This window comes from Corylus avellana, chromosome ca3, assembly GCF_901000735.1.
Source record: "Corylus avellana chromosome ca3, CavTom2PMs-1.0".
Taxonomy (NCBI): Eukaryota; Viridiplantae; Streptophyta; class Magnoliopsida; order Fagales; family Betulaceae; genus Corylus; species Corylus avellana.
This window is the reverse complement of record NC_081543.1, coordinates 30,024,300-30,043,253: the sequence shown is the minus strand read 5'-3', so window position 1 is coordinate 30,043,253 and position 18,954 is coordinate 30,024,300. Positions and strand designations below refer to the sequence as shown.

Below are 18,954 nucleotides of genomic sequence, written 5' to 3'. Positions count from 1 at the left end.
CATTTGATTCATATTGACTTAAGCAACAAATTATCTCTTGCCTCTTTTGCTAATCACTTCTCTTCTTGCATATACTTTATCGTTATCTTGGCATGTTGTTGAGTACACATCAATTTAATAGAAGGAATTGGTTGAAGTTTGATGTAACCCCCCATATTGCCTTATTGGCGGGGAGTTGGAAACCTCACAAATCATTGAAGACCCCATTTACTACAAATAGGACCATTTTTGGGCACAGCCACGTCTGGACTCTGAACTTGGAAAAGCATTTGATGGAAAATCATGCATTTCATATTTAATTAACACCTTTCAAAGTACAAGTTTTCTTTTTTTGTAATTAATAAATAAATATACGCAAAATGACTGAGATGTAAAGTTACTCCTTATTTTAAAGGTTTAAAATAAAGTTACTCCTTATTTTAATCTTTATGTCATATTAAAACACTTCTTTCCGAAAAAAATAAAGTACTCTAAAAAATATAAACAAATAAAATCTATCATACTAGTTCTAGCAATAGATGATGATCAATTGTTATGTTTTTCTCTTAAATAAAATTACATGGTGATATATTTGATAGAGATTTTTAGCAATTTAGATAGCAAATATAAGAAGATTTTTTATGAGATGTGGTTCAGTGGATTATTACTTTCTCTGAAAATGTGGGTCATTGGGTGCCTAAAACGGGTTCAAAGTTTGCACATGATTAGATGGGTACACAAAAGTAGCCCTACATTTTAATTTCCATCTAAAAAAGAAAGTGTGAAACACATTATTGGTGCAACCCTTAAAAATAATTTGAGCAATAAATTATTAGGGATCCGAATCATGTACTATGTCGAGGCTCCATATATGATATGAATTAGGGTCCTCTCCAGTTTAAATGAATCGGATAATATCTTGTTAGTTATAGTGGATGTGTATTTTTGTCCCTTCAAAAAGTGAAAAAACAAAAATACCCTATACTATAACTACCTGGATATTATCCAGTTTATTTGAACTAGAGATCGAGGATCTTGTTCCTATATGATATATGGCCGTGGTTAATGGAGTTACTTTCTCTAGAAATGGGAGCCACTTGATTGGCACAACGCTCAACTGTCGTGGGACACTAGCATTTATAGATAATGTGGTACCATTTTAACGGTCACTCCACCCCTTCAAGCAAGAAACAAGATCCTCTCTAGTTCATTTGAACTGGATATTATCCGGTTCAAATGAACTGGAGAGGATCCTAATTCTTCAAGCAAGTAGGTGGCTGCAATAGCAAAAACTTTGATCATAACGTTAAAAACACTTTGAGAAAGAGAAATATCTTTCTAGGCATGAATATTTCAGAGACTTCATGATGCAGAATGAAGAAAGAATATTAGTTTAGAGTTAGTATTATTTTGTAATGGTTTTTAATATTTAATTTATGCTTTTAGAGTCCGTATTTAATAATGGGCTTGGCCCAAAAGTCAATCACATTAGGGTTAGAGTTTAGTGTTTTAATCTATATAAGCATAAGTTTCAATTGTATTTGACAGATTATGTTTGAGAAATAAACAATTATTTTGCTCTTTAAGAGTTGTGATTATACTTTTATGTAGTGAGACTCTACTGGTGAGAAGCTAGATTTATTCAATTGGTGAGACACCAATAATTTATTTTCATTTTATTCTTCATCCGTGCTGCGTCACTTCAAATAAATAATTGATACCAACTCATCATTGTGGAATACACCTGATCTGTTGTGAATTCATAATTTTCAGTGGTTCTATTCATACCTTTCATTATTCGCCTCGACTCTATATATCATATTTACACCAAGTTTAATCAAAACACAAGTGCAAAAGACCTGCAAATATATATATATATATATATATATATAAATATATATATATATATATATATATATATAAATATATATTTATATATATATATATATATGTGTGTGTGTGTGTGTGTGTGTTTATGTAAAATAGACTTTATTTCAGAAAACAAAAGGGGACTTCATATCATAAAAACACATATTAGAACATAAAACATTGCAGATTAACAAACAAAGCTCTCCTTTTAAGAATTCCAAAAATGATGGCCCCAATAATTGCTAAAAGTTTAAGACCTAACTTGCACAGGTTTTCATTAGTCAATTATTGTAGGGTTCTTGGGCATTTTGCAAGAAAAAATAAAAAAGAAACGAAAATAAAAAGCAAGATAGATGAAAGATGGATGATGCGGATGCCCAAGCCAAGCACTAGTTAGGGCATTTTGCAAGATGGAAAAATATAGAAAATTAGATGATATCCAAGTTCTTTGGGTTACTTTTGACATGATGCTATAGAATATAATGTGCATAGAGTTTTGCTATCAGAGAGACGTGCAGAGCTCAATCCTTAACGTGAGTAAAGAAACCAGGTTTGGAGTTTTGGTTAAAAGCAAATTGTGAAAACAAATTAAATTGAGGTATTACGATTTTTCAAGATGAAAGAGGGTCAAAACTCAAAAGCAAAATTTAAGGGGGAACAATTAATATTTGAAGGGGACAAAAATAATATTTTTGGAGAATAAATTCCTAAAATTATATATTTTAAGAAAAATTTGAATGTCCCCCACCCACACACACGCGTGGGTTTGCCCCTGTTTTGAGCAAAAATCATCACCTTCAGACTAATAAAAAGGAGACAGCTAGCTCGCAGGCCAGAAATGAGCCGTCAATGATTAAGTAGATTTTTTTTTTTTTCTCTGAGAGAGACTAAATTGAGAAGAAAACAAATCTTCTCTACTACTCTTTCATTTTCAGTTAATGAATTTAAAACGGGAAAATTGTCATTTTATTTTCAGACCATTCTTTTTTTGCCTCCTAAATGTCCTAACCGGATCCAATCATTTTCCAATTGGGATCAGGCTTAAAACTACATGCTGTTAAAAAATTAAACAAACGGTTCAGATGTATTAAAAGTTTTAAATTAAAAGTGAACGGCTCAGATGTGGGGAAAGTTTTTTTAACTCAAAACTTTGTCGTTTTTTAAGAGAGAGAGAGAGAGGCCTATGGAACCCGGGAGAGAGACCAAGAACTTTTTTTTTGACATGTCCATACAAGGGGAAGGAGGAGGGGGATTTGAACTAATGACCTCCGCTTCATGAGGCATAGTTCATAGCCGATTGAGTTACTCCTTGAAAACAGAGAGACCAAGAACTTGACAGAGAAGAGAAAGCAGTGAGAGAGAAAGAGAGTGAAGTAGAGGAAGCTATGGGCAACCAAATTGACCTATAGAAAAAATTGGATTGTTGAAGGCCTGCGGAAGGGACGGTGGAGATGAGTAAGAAAATCAAAGAAATAAGAACAAAATTATAATAATAAGTATTCTTTTTTTTTTTTCTTCATGAGAACTATTGAAAAACCACCAATGCCTCAGCAGCCAAGAGGGAGGAAAACGTACGATTCTTTTTCCCTCAATGCCTCGGCAGCCAAGAGGGAAAAAGATACATCATTCTCCGGGTTCCATAGTCCTGTCTCGATCTCCTGCTATCTGTTTCAGTTTCGCCTCAGTCTCTCTCTTACAAAACGACAAAGTTTTAAGTTGAAAAAACTTTCAATACATCTAAGCCGTTCACTTTTAACTTAACTTTCAATACATCTAAGCCGTTTAATTTTTTAAGTTAAAGTAAGCCGGATCCCTTCGTTTATAGCTCAGAATTCACTACTTCCTCCACACGTGTGCATGCTCTGCTATCAAAGCCCTCCACTCCACACCTGTCATTCCTCGCAAGAGTGAAGATGCCTATAAATCAACACCCAATTGCACTGTCGCTCGCACCCCATATCATCCTCAATAATCATATACGGCAGCAGGAGTCGCAGGACCAAAAATAATGGAGGCTTTCAGCCGAGCTTGCCCCCCACCTCCCCTTCACACCCTTCAGCCGTCGCGCCTGACGGGTTTTAATCGTGTGTTTGCTGCAGTTTATACAGGTGCCATCCTCGCCTTGCTCTATCACCGTTCATTCAAACTCATCTACTCCACCACCTTACCCTCCTTCTTCATCTCCCTCTCCATTCTTATCTCCGATCTTCTTCTCGCTTTCCTGTGGGCTGCCATGCAGCCTTATCGCATGCGTCCTATATATCGTAATGAGTTCCCCGACAACCTCGGAAAGATCGTGAAGGAAGAATCAGATTTCCCTCCACTTGACGTGTTCATATGCACCGCCGACCCCTACAAGGAGCCGCCGATGGGCGTGGCAAACACGGCCTTATCGGTGATGGCGTACGATTATCCACCGGAGAAGATCTCCGTCTACGTGTCGGACGATGGGGGCTCCCAGCTTACTCTCTTTGCTTTCATGGAGGCTGCTAAGTTTGCAACCCATTGGTTGCCGTTTTGTAGAAAGAAGAATATAGTAGAGCGGAGCCCAGAAGAATATTTTGCTTCGACTAATTCTTGGAGCTCCGAGGTTGAGGAGATTAAGGTAATTTACCTTTTAGTTCATTTCACGATCACACAAATATTACTTCATTTTCTCTATTCATCTCTACTTGGCAAAGGTTTTTGGGTTCCTTATAATTATCACATATATTTGATGAGTTGGAGGATTCAAGGAAATCATCACTTCTCTCAGCTAGATTGCTGGAGACAACTTTTTTTTTTTTTTTTTTTTTTTACACTAATTTCAGCTTTTTCATGCCACACACATGCATTTTTTAATTGTGAAATGAAAAAAAAAAAAAAAAAACAAAAACATTATTAGTTTAGAAACTAAATTTACTTAATTACCAATACGGTGAAAAATTTATTAAAGTAATTAAAAAAATCAAACAAAAGGGGCCACATCGAACCACCCCCCACACTTTGGGGTGCATGGTAGCTAGACCTACCTCTAGGGCTAGTTCGACAACCACAATTCTTTTGTATTTTTTTTTTTTTATTTGAGGGTTTTTTATTTTTTATTTTTTTATAACATTTTACGTCTAAAAAACCCTTGTTATACCAATGATTGAGATTCCATTTGACTTAATGAGCTGGCCTAATGGAAGAGATTTTTTTGCCAAGAAATAGTAGTTTTAACTTTTAAGACGGTTGAGTGTAACGTGGAAATGAGTGGCAGTTGAGAACTTGATTGGGGTTAAAAGTAATTAGTCCTTTTTCTAAAAAAAAAAAAAAAAAAAAAAGAAGCTAATGGCAGCTAACACAACATGAGGAGTACTTTTGATCAATCCATTGTCATTCCACTTTTTAGAACCTTTAACACATACAAGCAAGTCTGATTTGATTGCATAAGAACTTGCATTATTTGATCTATAAATTGAAAGAAATTTCTCAGGTAATTTAACATTCTTTTTATATTATTATATATAGTCATATACCATAATAATTAAGTCCCTGTTAATTTGATAGCCTATTAGATAATTATCTATTGATTCTGTACATTAAATAATAATTAATCTCTGCGACTTCATATATATATGGTACAGACGATGTATGATAGCATGAAATTCAGGGTAGAGAATGTTGTAGAGAGAGGGAAAGTTGGGGATGAGTACATCACCGGAGAAGAAGATCGCAAAGCATTTCTCAAATGGACTCATGGATCCACTCGCCAAAATCATCCCACTGTTATTCAGGTTTGTATTCTCAATGTGGAAGTATATATATTTTTCTAATTAACAGAAATTTGAAAAAATATCTTCACATAATTTTAATCATTAAAAAAATGTGAAGTCCAGAATGTTGAAATGATAAGTGAATTACAAATACAATGTTTCAAATCAGGATCTTTGTTCCTGTATCATATTCAATCACTTTTTATCATTTAAAAGTTTAAACTGATAACAAACACAATAAATTTAACCATTTAGTTAATATTTTAAAATCAGGTTTTGCTAGAGAACAGCAAAGACATAACTGGCCATTTGATGCCAAACCTCATCTATGTCTCCAGAGAGAAAAGAAAAATTTCACCCCACCATTTTAAAGCTGGAGCCCTTAATGTCTTGGTAAGCATCCCTGCATAGTGTCGGATTGAGATTTCTTACAATTGAGATGTTTGAATTAATGCAATTGGGGCAGTCCCAAAGAAAGGTGGGTTGTGACTTGTGAGATCCAACTACTACTTGTAACACACTCAATAGGGCTGCCCAAGTTGGATGCAATTTAGACAGTCAATTTTATCGCATCATCATCCATGTTATATATTTTGCATACACAATTCAAAAGGTGAATACTAAAAGATCTCATCCATGTCTCTTTTGCGACTATATAGCTTCGGGTCTCAGCTGCCATGACCAATGCTCCATTAATCCTGACTCTAGATTGCGACATGTACTCCAATGATCCCTCTACTCCTCTCCGTGTGCTATGTTACCTACTCAATCCTCATGATCAATCCAAATTAGGATACGTTCAATTTCCTCAACACTTTAAGGGGATTAACAAAAATGACACCTATGCTTGTGAGTATAAACGTCTATTTCAAATCAATATGGTGGGCTTTGATGGACTAGCTGGGCCTAACTATGCCGGAACGGGGTGCTTTTTTCGCCGGCGAGTGTTCTTTGGAGGTCCCTTAACATTGTTGTCACCAGAAATCCCTGAATTGGGACCATACCACATTGTGAACAGACCTATCCAGTCTCAACCAATTTTTGAATTGTCGCATAAGGTGGCGGGCTGCAATTATGAGAACCATACCAAATGGGGTTCTGAGGTAAGCTTATTTGTTATAGTTATCTTTTTTTATTTTGTTTCAAGTATACCATTTGCTTTGAGAAGGAAATTGCCATAGAGAAATATGCTAGGTTTTCCAAAATTTGGTTTCTTAAGTGATATGTCACCATATCATGTAGTCTCTAGTTTTAGTAAATAAAGGCATAAGGGAATAAGATGGTGACACATCATTTGGGAACCAAATTTTTAGATGAAAAAAAAAATGAGAACCCTACCATTCCTTTTGACGACATTCACATGCTATCCCAAAGAAATCTGGATAAGGATTTTCTGTAATAGGCAATCTAAGTTGTTGTATTTGTAATTTGGCAACCCCATAGAGAGAAGTGTTGTTGGAACATTGGATAGAAATGTTCTTTTATATATATATATATTGTGTGAAATTTGGGCAATCTAAGATAGGGTTGTGGGGCTCATCTACCCAAAGAAGTAGTGTCTTGATTGCCATTGCTCGAAGTAGGTGGGTTTCGCAACTCTTCTTTCTTGAGTTGATCAAATTTTTATGAAATTTGGATACTTCTAACAGCTTGGGATGTGGAGCCCACTTGCATGTGACAATTGGGCTCCGTAACTCAATTTCTATGGGACTACCTGAATTACATGCAATTTGACAATCAACTATAAGAGATCCTAATTCAAAAGATAAAAATTATTCTTCAATATTTCACTCATCTTCATACAGTGAATGTATAAATTTATCATTGAAATTGTGTCAAATCCACATGAGTTCACAAATCTAATGGTGGATCCATTAAATTTACAAAAAAAAAAAAAAAAAGTTAAAAGAATGATGTGTAACATGCCTCTTTAGACTTGATGCATCTTTATATAATACATTTCACAGCACTCATAATTTCGAGTTTTTTTGTTTTTTTTGTAGCACATAATTTGGAGTATCACATCTTACAAATTTGCAATTTTTAATTATATATGTAGCAAGGCAATTTTAATGATAAAATACATTTTTACATTTTTACATTTTTTTTTTTTTTTTTGGTAAAATGCACAGGTGGGTTTCAGATATGGATCATTGATCGAGGACTACAACACCGGCTATCGGTTGCAATGTGAGGGATGGAAGTCCATATTCTGCAATCCTAGGAGGGCAGCATTTTTGGGTGATGCACCCATTACCCTTGTTGATTTGCTAAATCAGCAAAAGCGATGGGCCATTGGCCTACTTGAGATGCTTTTCTCTAAGTTCAGCCCACTAACCTTCGGCATCAGATCCATGGGTCTTCTCATGGGCCTTGCTTATGCCCATAATGGGATGTGGCCCTTTTGGTCCATCCCAATCACCATCTACGCCTTCCTCCCTCAACTTGCTCTCCTCAATGGAATTACCATATTCCCAATGGTATATATATATGTACTTGCACTTATTTATTTTAGAAAACTAAACTAATAAAAAAGAAAAAAGAAAAAAATTTAATTATTTAATTAATATTTAACATTTATCATGTTCTTTAATTATTAATATCTTGCAGGTATCAGAGCCATGGTTCCTATTGTATGTATTTCTTTTCATAGGAGCCTACGGACAGGATTTGTTTGAGTTTATCTTATTTGATGGAACAATCCAAAGATGGTGGAATGATCAGAGATTATGGATGATAAGAGGAGTCACATGCTACTTGTTTGGATCCACAGAGTTCTTTCTCAAGTCCTTCGGCATCTCCACACAAGGCTTCAATGTGACAAGCAAAGTGGTTGACGATGAACAGAGCAGAAGATACGAGCAAGGGGTGTTTGAGTTTGGAGTTCCATCTCCCATGTTTGTGTCTCTAACAACTGCAGCAATCATCAACTTGGTGTCTTTTGTTTGGGGGCTGTTTTTGCTGGTTTTCAGAGGCAGACAATTGGAGGGAATGTTTCTGCAGATGTTCATAGCAGGCTTTGTGGTGGTGAATTCCTTGCCAATTTATGAAGCCATGGTGTTGAGAGGTGATAAAGGAAGGATGCCTGTTAGAATTGCCATAATCTCAACATTTCTGGCATGTGGTCTTCTTGCTGCAGCTTCTATTGCTTTGAGGGACTGAAATTATGAACTTTGCTTTTCCTATTCTCTATATTCTATACTATGTTTATTGTTACTATTGATTGAATAAATTGTTTTAGTATGTGTTCATGAAAATTAGTGAATTACAATCATAAGAAAAATTAGAATATTAATTAAATGATTAAATTTATATTTTCTAATTAACTTAAGCTTTTGAGATAGCCAGTAATTTAATATGGTATCATAACAAAAATTTTGAGTTTGAATCCTATTTATGTAATTGACATCTCATTTCAATTAAAAATTTTACGCTATGAGCGTTATTTATTAAGGAAAAGTTTGAGCTCACGCATAAAAGAAAGCGTTATAATATTAATTAAGCAATTAAATTTATTTGGACTGGACCTATTTTTAAGGATATTTCCCCTACTGTCGTTTACTTTGGACTCCTCTTGCACTAATCTGGAACTTCTTCGAAGGAAATCTCATATTCCTCAGTGAGGAAAGAAAGTACTCTAATAGAGGAACCATTAGAAATGCTATTTAGTGTCATGTAAGGCTGAAATTTGATTGATATAAACTTGTTTCTTTAGCTACTTTGAAGAAATTTTAGGATTAGTGGGGTAGGGTCTATTGGTGTGTCTCTCTTTTCCTTTTTCCCATTGTGGATATGTCATCTATGTTTTCTATTTTTGAAGCTATAATAATTTTATGTCCCACATTTTCTCGTAAGAGGAAATTAATAAGGGGATATTGGTCTGGTTTTTGAAAACAATAGTAGTAAAAGCCACTAAAACTCTGCTGCTATAGATGCATAAACTTGAAGATTAGCCATAAAAAATTCTCCCAAAATAATTAACAAAAAAGATATGGTAAGAATAAGGCACTGCCAAGTTTCCACTAGGTAGTAAGGATAACTATACAAGCAAAAAAGAGTTGGAATCATTTGAATTCATATGTAGACTACGGTCGGGTATACAATGACAGCAATCTACTCATAAATGGAGAAGTGGGAGATTCTTCATATAACCATCAGTATATAGATGTTCATTCCTTGCCCTCAGCGCCTCCAAAAACCAGCTTTGCTTCCTATGATTCAAAAATTAATAAAATACAAAACAATTATAGTTAGTTTAACCCAAAAAAATGTATGAGGGCAATATATAAATTAAACCAATCTTTTACAATATACGAGGGGTTGATGGGACAGAAGCTGCCAACCTCATTAGAAGATTGAAGACCAAGATGCTCCACGTGAGACCAGTTCTCTTTATACAGCACTCTACCTCCTTCCCCATTCACTTAGCATCCACAAACAATCAGGGAAGTAAGGCCTAGGAAGGTGGACACTAAATTTGCATTGACTACATTCTAGGGCCACGTCATTAAGTAGCTTCATACAGCCCTTACATGAAGAGTGTTCAGTCTTTTGGACAAAAGTGAGCGGATGCGCATGATATTCACTTATATAAGTATTTCCAATCATGATGCATGGATCGTTCCTAATAACACATTCAGGGTGAGCAGTGAAATTGCATTCTTTACAGTAATAAAACCAGTGGTTTGGGTTTCTTTCCTCTTCGCAAATTAGACAATAATATTCTCCAGAATCTTTTATAATGGTACTGTAAGTGAGCTTGAGAAGATGTGTATCATATCTATGCCTTGCTACTAGTGGAAGATTTGCACATCTGATTCCCAAGGCAAAATCGCAATTGGTGCATACAAATACAGACTTCTCGTTGTCCTTTGGACAAGCTTTGCATTTTCTATTATTAGAATGCTCGAGAGGAAGGTGAAGAGAATGTTGATGACCTTCGTGTTTAAGGGTTTCCGGAATTGAACCACATTGAACATCAAAGGTTGTGCCCTCCCAACACCCAGGACGGACACATTTGTAGGTGAAGCCACGATGATGGCGAGAACAAATATCACAAAAGAACACGCCACTCTTGGTAGGTGCCCGTGGGAGGAGGGTGAGCGGGTGAAAGTGGTGAAGTCGGTGTTGCTCAATCCTTGTGGGAAGTTTAGTACATCGAGCATGAATAAAGAAGTTGCATTGCATACAGCTATAAAATGGAACCGCAATTATGAATTCCTTACACCCCTCACAAAGCATATCATCATTAACCTGATCATAAGTGAGGATTAACTTATGTTGTTGATGACTGAAATGTTCAATCTCCTCATGATGAGGTCCTTCGTCCTCTACTTGATTGAGTGCCTTGATCAAATGAGTTGCATGGCCAACGAATTCGCTGGGCATTGAATCACTAGTTACAAACCACTTCCCGTCCAAATACAACTCCCCATACAAATTCCTAAAACGTTTTACGCATTTCACATGGGCAACATACCTACATTCGTGACAATAGTAAATTGCATATTTTGTATTCACCTTTTCATAACACATTCTACAGAACATGTCCTCATGCTTCTCGATTTCAGGAATAGAGTAGGTGAGAGTGAGAAAGTGATTGTGTAGCTTAATTTGGACGATGCGTGGAATTTCAACACATCTTTTGTGAACCAAGAGTGTACAGATACTACATAGGTTGACGATGTTCTTGATTTCTTCTCCACAAACTTCGCAATTGAACTGGATTGGCTTTTGGATGGGAAAGAACTCATGGTGACAATCATTAGGATTAATTGGCAAGCGGTTAGCACATTTGATGTCTAGTTGGAATTCACAAGAATTACAATCGTAAAACAAAGAATTATGGTGAGACTTAAAACAAGCATCACAATGATTTCTACCTGGCCCTTTGAGAAAAAGTGTATGGTCTGAGTGCAGATGGTGGTTTATCTTATAAGATAGCTCTGTGCATAATTTATGAGATAGGAATCTGCATTCGGAGACAGAGCATCTGTAGGCGGCACCAAATACTAGGTTGTCACACACTGCACAAACAATTGTCGTGTTGTCTTCATTTTCCTGCTCTTCTATGAAGTCCAAGCAATGATTGATGGATGATGAGTAGTTGTGAACGGGGCGATTACCACATTCGACACAATAGTGAACAGAACCCCATATTGGTTGTTGGCACCACCAGCAAAGAAGTTTCTTCTCATGACCATCTTTTTTCAACTCTTCTCTGTAGATCAAGTGGTGGGATTCAGAGTGATAGCAAGGCATCTCTCTCACGCTCTCCCTTACACTCAAACCACACAACCGAGAGGGAGAGGTGGAATTAGAATTCAGATTTGCGATAAGATGATATATGGACAGAAATCAAAGTTTTCTCCAGCTGTTCCCTAGCTATTGACGTGAGAATTAGCCAGATTTATTGATGAAATTAGTAAAAGGTAACAATATTAATGAAAAAAGCTTTAAACCCACACTTTACACCTATCTTCCTCCCTACTTACTTCCCATACTACCCTTCGGTTCCAACATAATTATCTTGCTAATCCTTACCTTTCTCTGGAAAATGTTGAAATAATATAGAACGTAGAGGGCAATTTGGATCCAAAAACTTAATAGTCTGAAATATCGAATTGTTTTTAGCCCAAGTCTCTTAATAGTCTGAAAAAAAAAGACTATCTCCATGTTACCACCTCCATATATATTCTTTATATTTCTCTTTAAACTAAATTATCCATAACAAATTCAATAGTAATCTTAAAAGTCATTTATTAATATTTGTAGCATTACCCAAAAAATGAAAAAAAAAAAAAAAAAAAAAAAAAAAAAATCTTCAAGTTTTAAATTTCCAGTCACGCCTACAGTTTCTCATGGTCCACAGCCCCACAATCTTGTTCCTTCAGACAATAGAAACCACCAGTACTAGATATAAAGCATGCTTATAAAAAGTAGAGAGGGACAAGTATCCTTCAAGTGATTTTTTTTTTGGTCATTTTAATCCTATGGGGCTTCTTAGAATTAACATTTTTTTTTTTGATATTGTAATTTTAAAAAATTGATTGGTATTTTTTCTTTTTGCTATTTTTTTTTCTTTATGCAAATTTTCATTTTAAACTACTCCTATGAGAATAAATATTTTAACATGTTTTAATTTATATGGATTAAATTAAAATTAAGAGTCTGATGTTTTAACTAATTTCAATATTTTATGTTTTTTTTTTTTTTTTTGTGATTTACTATGATTTTTACGTATATTTTAATGTGCTTAGCTAAAATTAAGGGTGTTTTAACTCATCCTAGGTTTTCTTTCTTGTTGTTTTCTTCTTTCTTTACACTTCTTTATATTTTAAATTAAACATAAGAGAATTTTTTAACATATTTTAATTTATATGAATTAAAACTAAAACTACATATTGATGTTATGTGTAATTGTGTCATTATATTCAACAATAATATATTATAATGACAAAAAGTCTACATAAACGGACAAGTGAGGGAAAAAGTTAAAGTGGAACTGATGCCAAAAAAGCAAGAAGATAAAAGAAAAAGTTAAAGACTGGCAGGCGGCAGCCACAAACCTTTATAGTACGTAAATGGTTTGATGTGGAAAGCAACTCTTTTGGACATGGACAGGGAGAGGGACTTTTAGCCTAAAGTCTTTGGTTCCATTTTTTTTTTTTTTGTTACTTTTACTGGAATATCTCAAGAAGAATATATTATAATTGTTTTTGGGCTTAATTTCTATGTGGCTTTGATGATGTACTGTCTTTGATGCGTATCACTGAGCCTTGCAACTAATGATTGAATACATGCAGTTAATAATACTACACAAAAAAAATATATCTACTTGACTTCATAAATATGTCATAATTGAAATATTAGTAAGTTAACATATAAATACTAATAAAAAATAAATAAAAATACAAAATATAAAGTGTCTAGAATTACATGTCACACTTTCGTAGAGAAATAAAATTATCATGTATCAAATCTATATTGAAGCTCTTGGCAATATAGACAACTAGATTATTTGAAAGAAACTTATCATCCATTTTATTAAAAAGTCTTCTTTTATTTGCAAGAATATTAGCATATTTTGATAACTATTAATCTAACAAAAAAAAAAAAAAGTCATAATAAAATGAACAAACAATAACAAATAACATACCTGATATTAGCAAAAATCTACCGAAATTTTTTGACACTTAGAAAAATCCCAAAATAAAAAAAAAAAATCCCAAAGTAACATGCTTCTTTATTGTAAGACTTAATGCATGCTTATACAATACCTTTCAGTGCTTTCACAACACTCATAATTTGGAGTATCACATCTTACATAATTGCAATTCTTTATTATCTGTGGCAAGACAATTTTAATGATATTTACAATTTTTTTTTTTTTTTGTAAAATGCACAGGTGGGTTATATATATATATATATATATATCATTGGTTGAGGACTACAACACGGGCTACCGGCTGCAATGTGAGGGATGGAAGTCCATGTTCTGCAATCCTAAGAGGGCAGCAGTTTTAGGTGATGCACGCATTGGCCATTACCCTTGTTGATTTGCTAAATCCGCAAAAGCCATGGGTCATAGGCCTACTTGAGGTGGTTTTCTCTAAGTTCAGCCCACTAACCTTTGGCATCAGATCCATGGGCCTTCTCAATGCCTTGGTTATGCCCATATTGGGATATGGGCCTTTTGGTCCATCCCAATCACCATAATATAGAATTTAGAGGACAATTTGGATCCAAAAACTTTATCATCCTTTTTTGACCCAAACGATATCGTTATCTCGATAGGTTGAAATATCGAATTGTTTTTAGCCCAAGTTTCTTAATAGTATGAAATATAAGACTATCTCCATGTTACCACCTCCAGATTTTTTATATTTCTCTTTAAACTATCCATTACAAAAGTCAATAGTAATCTAAAAAGCTATTACTCAATAGTAAGCATATATAATGGAGATATCCTTAATTTCCATGATCCTTCCAACAATCTGATAGAATACAGATTTTGAAATCCACCCATGCAAGTAACAAATCCAATAAAAACCACCATAGTTCAATTAAGGAAAAAAAATATATATATATGTAACCCATTTTTGAGACCATATTCAAATTATCCAAAAAAAAATGGTGGTTTGAAACGTAGGAAACTCAAAGCAATTCATGCTTTGCAAAAGCTACAAGAAAGAAATTACATTAGATCCCCAAAAGGACTGGATAAAACTCTAATTTAGAATGCAAAGCAAGTTTCAGCTCCAAAAACATCATGGAGAAGAAAGCCATATCAAATGCCATAATATAACTAGTATGCATTTTAGCCAATTGATACATTTACAACAAGTATGGATCCATTAAAAAGCTTGCCAGCAGCCTTCACAGAAGCAACACTAAGATTCTTTTCTGCTGGGAGGTGAAACAATTAATTTCCACATAACCAAACAGTAAACTAGCCATTCGAAATGCTTGAGTACCATGAATAAATGATTTATACAAGAATAGAAAAGAAAATATTTAAACAAAGAACAACTATGCGATTGCCATTACGTTCGAATAGCAATTGTTTTTGATGAACACGCATTGAATTAAAAGAAACGAAATACCATATCCCCATTCTCAAACATGTCTTATTCCTGATTACTTAGTTTCCACAAACAATCAGGAAAGTAGGGTCTAGGAGGATGGACACTGAATTTGCATTGAGAACATTCTAGTGCCACACCATCTAATAGCTCCCCACAGCCCTGACATTTGGGCGAGTTTTCAGTCTTCATGAATAAAGAGAAAGGATGCCGGTAATATTCACTTACATAAGTACTTCTTGAGTCTTGATCAATCTTCGCAAAAGTGAGAGGATGTTGGTGATATTCACTTATGTGAGTACTTCCAATCACCATGCATTGATATTTCTCAAGAACACATTCAGGGTGAGCAGGGAAGTCACATTCTTCACAGTAATAGAACCAATGGTTCGGATCTCTTTCTTCTTCGCAAATTAGACAATAATATTCTCCAGAATATTTTACAGTAGTACTGTAGGTGAGCTTGAGGAGATGTGTATCATATTTATGCCTCGCTACTAGTGGAAGATTTGCACATCTGATTCCCAAGATGAAATTGCAACTAATGCATACAAATACATACTCTTCGTTGTCCTTAGGACAAGCTTTGCATTTTCTATGATGAGAATCTAGAGCAAGGTAAAGAGAATGTTGATGACCTTCATGTTTAAGGATTTCTGGAATTGAACCACATTGAACGTCAAGGGTTTTGCCCCCAAAACATGTGTTGCATTCGTAGGTGAAGCCATGATGATGACGAGAACAGATATCACAAAAGAACACGCCACTCTTGGTAGATGCCCGTGGGAGGAGGGTGAGTGTGTGAAATAGATCGAGTCGGTGTTGCTCAATCCTTGTGGGAAGTTTAGTACATCGAGTATGGATAAAGAAGTTACATTCCACACAGCCGTAAAACGGGGCCGAAATGATCAATTCCATACACCCTTGACAAAGCATATCATTCTTGATCTCACCACTATAGATGATTAACTTATGTTGTTGATGACTAAAATGTTGAATCTCCCCAAGGTGAGGTCCTTCATCCTCTGCTTGATTGAGCGCCTTGATCAAATGAGTTGCATGACCAACAGATTTATTGGGCACCGACTCACTAGTTGTAGGCAACTCCCCGTACATATTCCTAAAACGTCTTAAGCATTCCGTATGGAAAATATAACTACATTCTTGACAATAATAAGCTGCATACTGTATATTCACCTTTTCATAGCAGATTCTACAGAATGTGTCGTCATGCTTCTTGATTTCAGGAAGAGAATAGATGAGATTGAGGATGTGATTGTGTAGCTTAATTTTGACTTTTCGTGGAATTTCAGCACATCTATAGTGAACCAAGAGCTTGCAAATACTACATACTTTGTAGGCGAGGTTCGTGATTTCCTCTCCACAAGCATCGCAATTGAACTGAATCCGCCTCCCGAGAGAGAAGAATTCATGTTGATGGCAGTCGTTAGGATTAACTGACAAAGGGTTATGAGCACATTTGATGTCAAGTTTGAAGCTGCACGAAGTACAACGGTAAAAGAAAGATCTATCATGAGATCTACAACAAGTATCACAACGATTTTTGTTTAGCGTTTGGAGAGAAAGAGTATGGTTTGGGTGCAAATGGTGGTTTATATGATAAGATAGCTCAGTGCATGATTTATGAATTAGAAAGCTGCATTCGGAGATGGAGCATTTGTAGGCGGCACCCAATACTGGTTCGTCGCATCCGAAGCAACAAACTTTCTTGTTGCCATCATTTTCCAGCTTTTCTGTGAAGTCCAAGCAATGCTCATAGGACGACACGTGAACAGGTTGGTTACAACATTCGACGCAACTGTAAAAGGAACCCCATATTGGTTTGTGGCACCACGAGCAAACAGCTTTCTTCTTCTCCTCCTCCTCCTCCTCCTCCTCACCATCTCTTTTCAGCTCTTCTCTGTAAATCAAGTGGTGGTTAGGATGCCACCTGTCATGATAGCACGGCATCTCTCGCAAGATCTCTCAGACTACTCAAAGCACACAACCGAGAGGGAGAGATGGTCAGAATTGAGATTTAGGATAAATATGATATATATATATATGAGGATGAAATTAGCAAAACGCTGGGACAGGTATCCCCTAACTACCCTTCATTCCGACTCACTTCCCATACTACCCTTCGGTTCCAATATAATTATATTCCCTATCTTTACCTTTCTCCGTAAGATGTTGAAATAATTAATTTAGAATGTAGAGGGCAAATTCGATCCAAAAAGTTTTATCATCCATTATATATTGAGCCACAGTTTCAACAAAGAGTTCTGCAAAGTCAAATACAAAGACCTTATCCATTGATTCTTGTGTAGAAATTTGTGGTATCTGACATATGGAGATCAGATCAGACATTATCCATTCTTGTGTAGCAATGTGTGGTACGTATCGACATCATATTACACCTTATCACCCCATTTTCCATTAAATTTAATGTATTAAAATATTAATTTATATATTCTTATTAATTAAAATTTTTTAAATAAAAATAATTTAACATAATATCATAATAAAGATTCTAAAAATAGCCGTGAGTCTACAATTTATTTACTCTTTCAATTAAAGAAGTTTCTTCTCACCATCTTTTTTCAACTCTTCTCTGTAGGCCAAGTGGTGGAATTCAGAGTTATAGCACGGCATCTCTCTCACCCTCTCTCTTACACTCAAACCACACAACCTAGAGGGAGAGGTGGAATTAGAATTCAGATTTGCGATAAGATGATATATGGACAGAAATCAAAGTTCTCTCCAGCTGTTCCCTAGCTATTGACGTGAGAATTAGCCAGATTTATTGATGAAAAAAGCTTTAAACCCACGTACTTTACACCTATCTTCCTCCCTACTTACTTCCCATACTACCCTTAAGTTCCAACTTAATTAATTATCTTGCTAATCCTTACCTTTTTTGACCCAAACGATATCGTTCTTTCAATATATATAGTTTGAAATATCGAATTGTTTTTAGCCCAAGTCTCTTAACAGTCTGAAATATAAGACTGTCTCCATGTTACCTCCTCCAAATTCTTTATATTTCTCTTTAGACTATTCATCACAATTCAATAATAATCTTAAAAAGCATTTATGAATGTTTATAGCATTACTCAAAAAACAAAAACAAAAAAAATCTTCAAAAGTTTTAAATTTCCTGTCACACCTAAAGTTTCTCATGGTCTACAGCTCCACAATCTTGTTCCTTCAGACAATAGAAACAACCACTAGATATAAAGCATTCTTATAAAAAGTAGAGAGGGACAAGTCTCCTTCGAGTGATTTTTTTTTTTCTTTTTTCTTTTTTAAGTTTAATCCTTTGGGGTTTCTTAGAATTAACATATTTTTGTTTTTGATATTGTAATTTAAAAAAATTGATTGGTATTTTTTTTTCTTTTTGCTATTTTTTTTTTTCTTTATGCATATTTTCATTTTAAGCTACTCCTATGTTTATAAATATTTTAACATGTTTTAATTTATATAGATTAAATTAAAATTAAGGGTCTTATGCTTTAACTAATTTCAATATTATATGTGTTCTTTGTTTGTTTGTTTGTTTGTGTGACTTACGATGATTTTATTTTTAGTGTGCTTAAATTAAAATTAAGGATCTTATGTTTTAACTCATTCTAGGTTTTCATCTTGCTGTTTTATTTTTTCTTTACACTTCTTTATATTTTAAATTAAACATATGAGAATTTCTTAACATGTTTTAATTTATATGGATTAAAACTAAAACTATATATGGTTATTATGATAGTATATTTTGATGTGATTTATAT

At 34.7% G+C, this 18,954-nt stretch overlaps 3 protein-coding genes across 3 annotated transcripts; 1 reads left to right on the top strand and 2 right to left on the bottom strand.

Annotated features, from left to right (window-relative positions):
* Nucleotides 1–3,801: 3,801 nt before the first annotated feature.
* LOC132175505 (cellulose synthase-like protein G3) lies at nt 3,802–8,770 on the top strand. Its single transcript, XM_059587478.1, has 6 exons — nt 3,802–4,453; nt 5,457–5,606; nt 5,859–5,978; nt 6,245–6,688; nt 7,718–8,065; nt 8,196–8,770. The coding sequence occupies exons 1-6, from the start codon at nt 3,857–3,859 to the stop codon at nt 8,745–8,747; spliced, it is 2,211 nt and encodes a 736-aa protein (XP_059443461.1). The 5' UTR covers nt 3,802–3,856; the 3' UTR covers nt 8,748–8,770.
* A 746-nt stretch (nt 8,771–9,516) lies between these two features.
* LOC132175851 (uncharacterized) lies at nt 9,517–12,314 on the bottom strand. The gene is made up of 2 exons (XM_059587921.1): nt 9,929–12,314; nt 9,517–9,796 (listed from the first exon to the last, which is right to left on the bottom strand). Exon 1 carries the CDS (start codon nt 11,844–11,846, stop codon nt 9,990–9,992), a length of 1,857 nt encoding a protein of 618 aa, XP_059443904.1. The 5' UTR covers nt 11,847–12,314; the 3' UTR covers nt 9,517–9,796; nt 9,929–9,989.
* Nucleotides 12,315–15,214: 2,900 nt separating this feature from the next.
* LOC132174391 (uncharacterized) lies at nt 15,215–17,140 on the bottom strand. The gene has a single exon (XM_059586053.1). It carries the CDS (start codon nt 17,138–17,140, stop codon nt 15,215–15,217), a length of 1,926 nt encoding a protein of 641 aa, XP_059442036.1.
* Nucleotides 17,141–18,954: the final 1,814 nt, after the last annotated feature.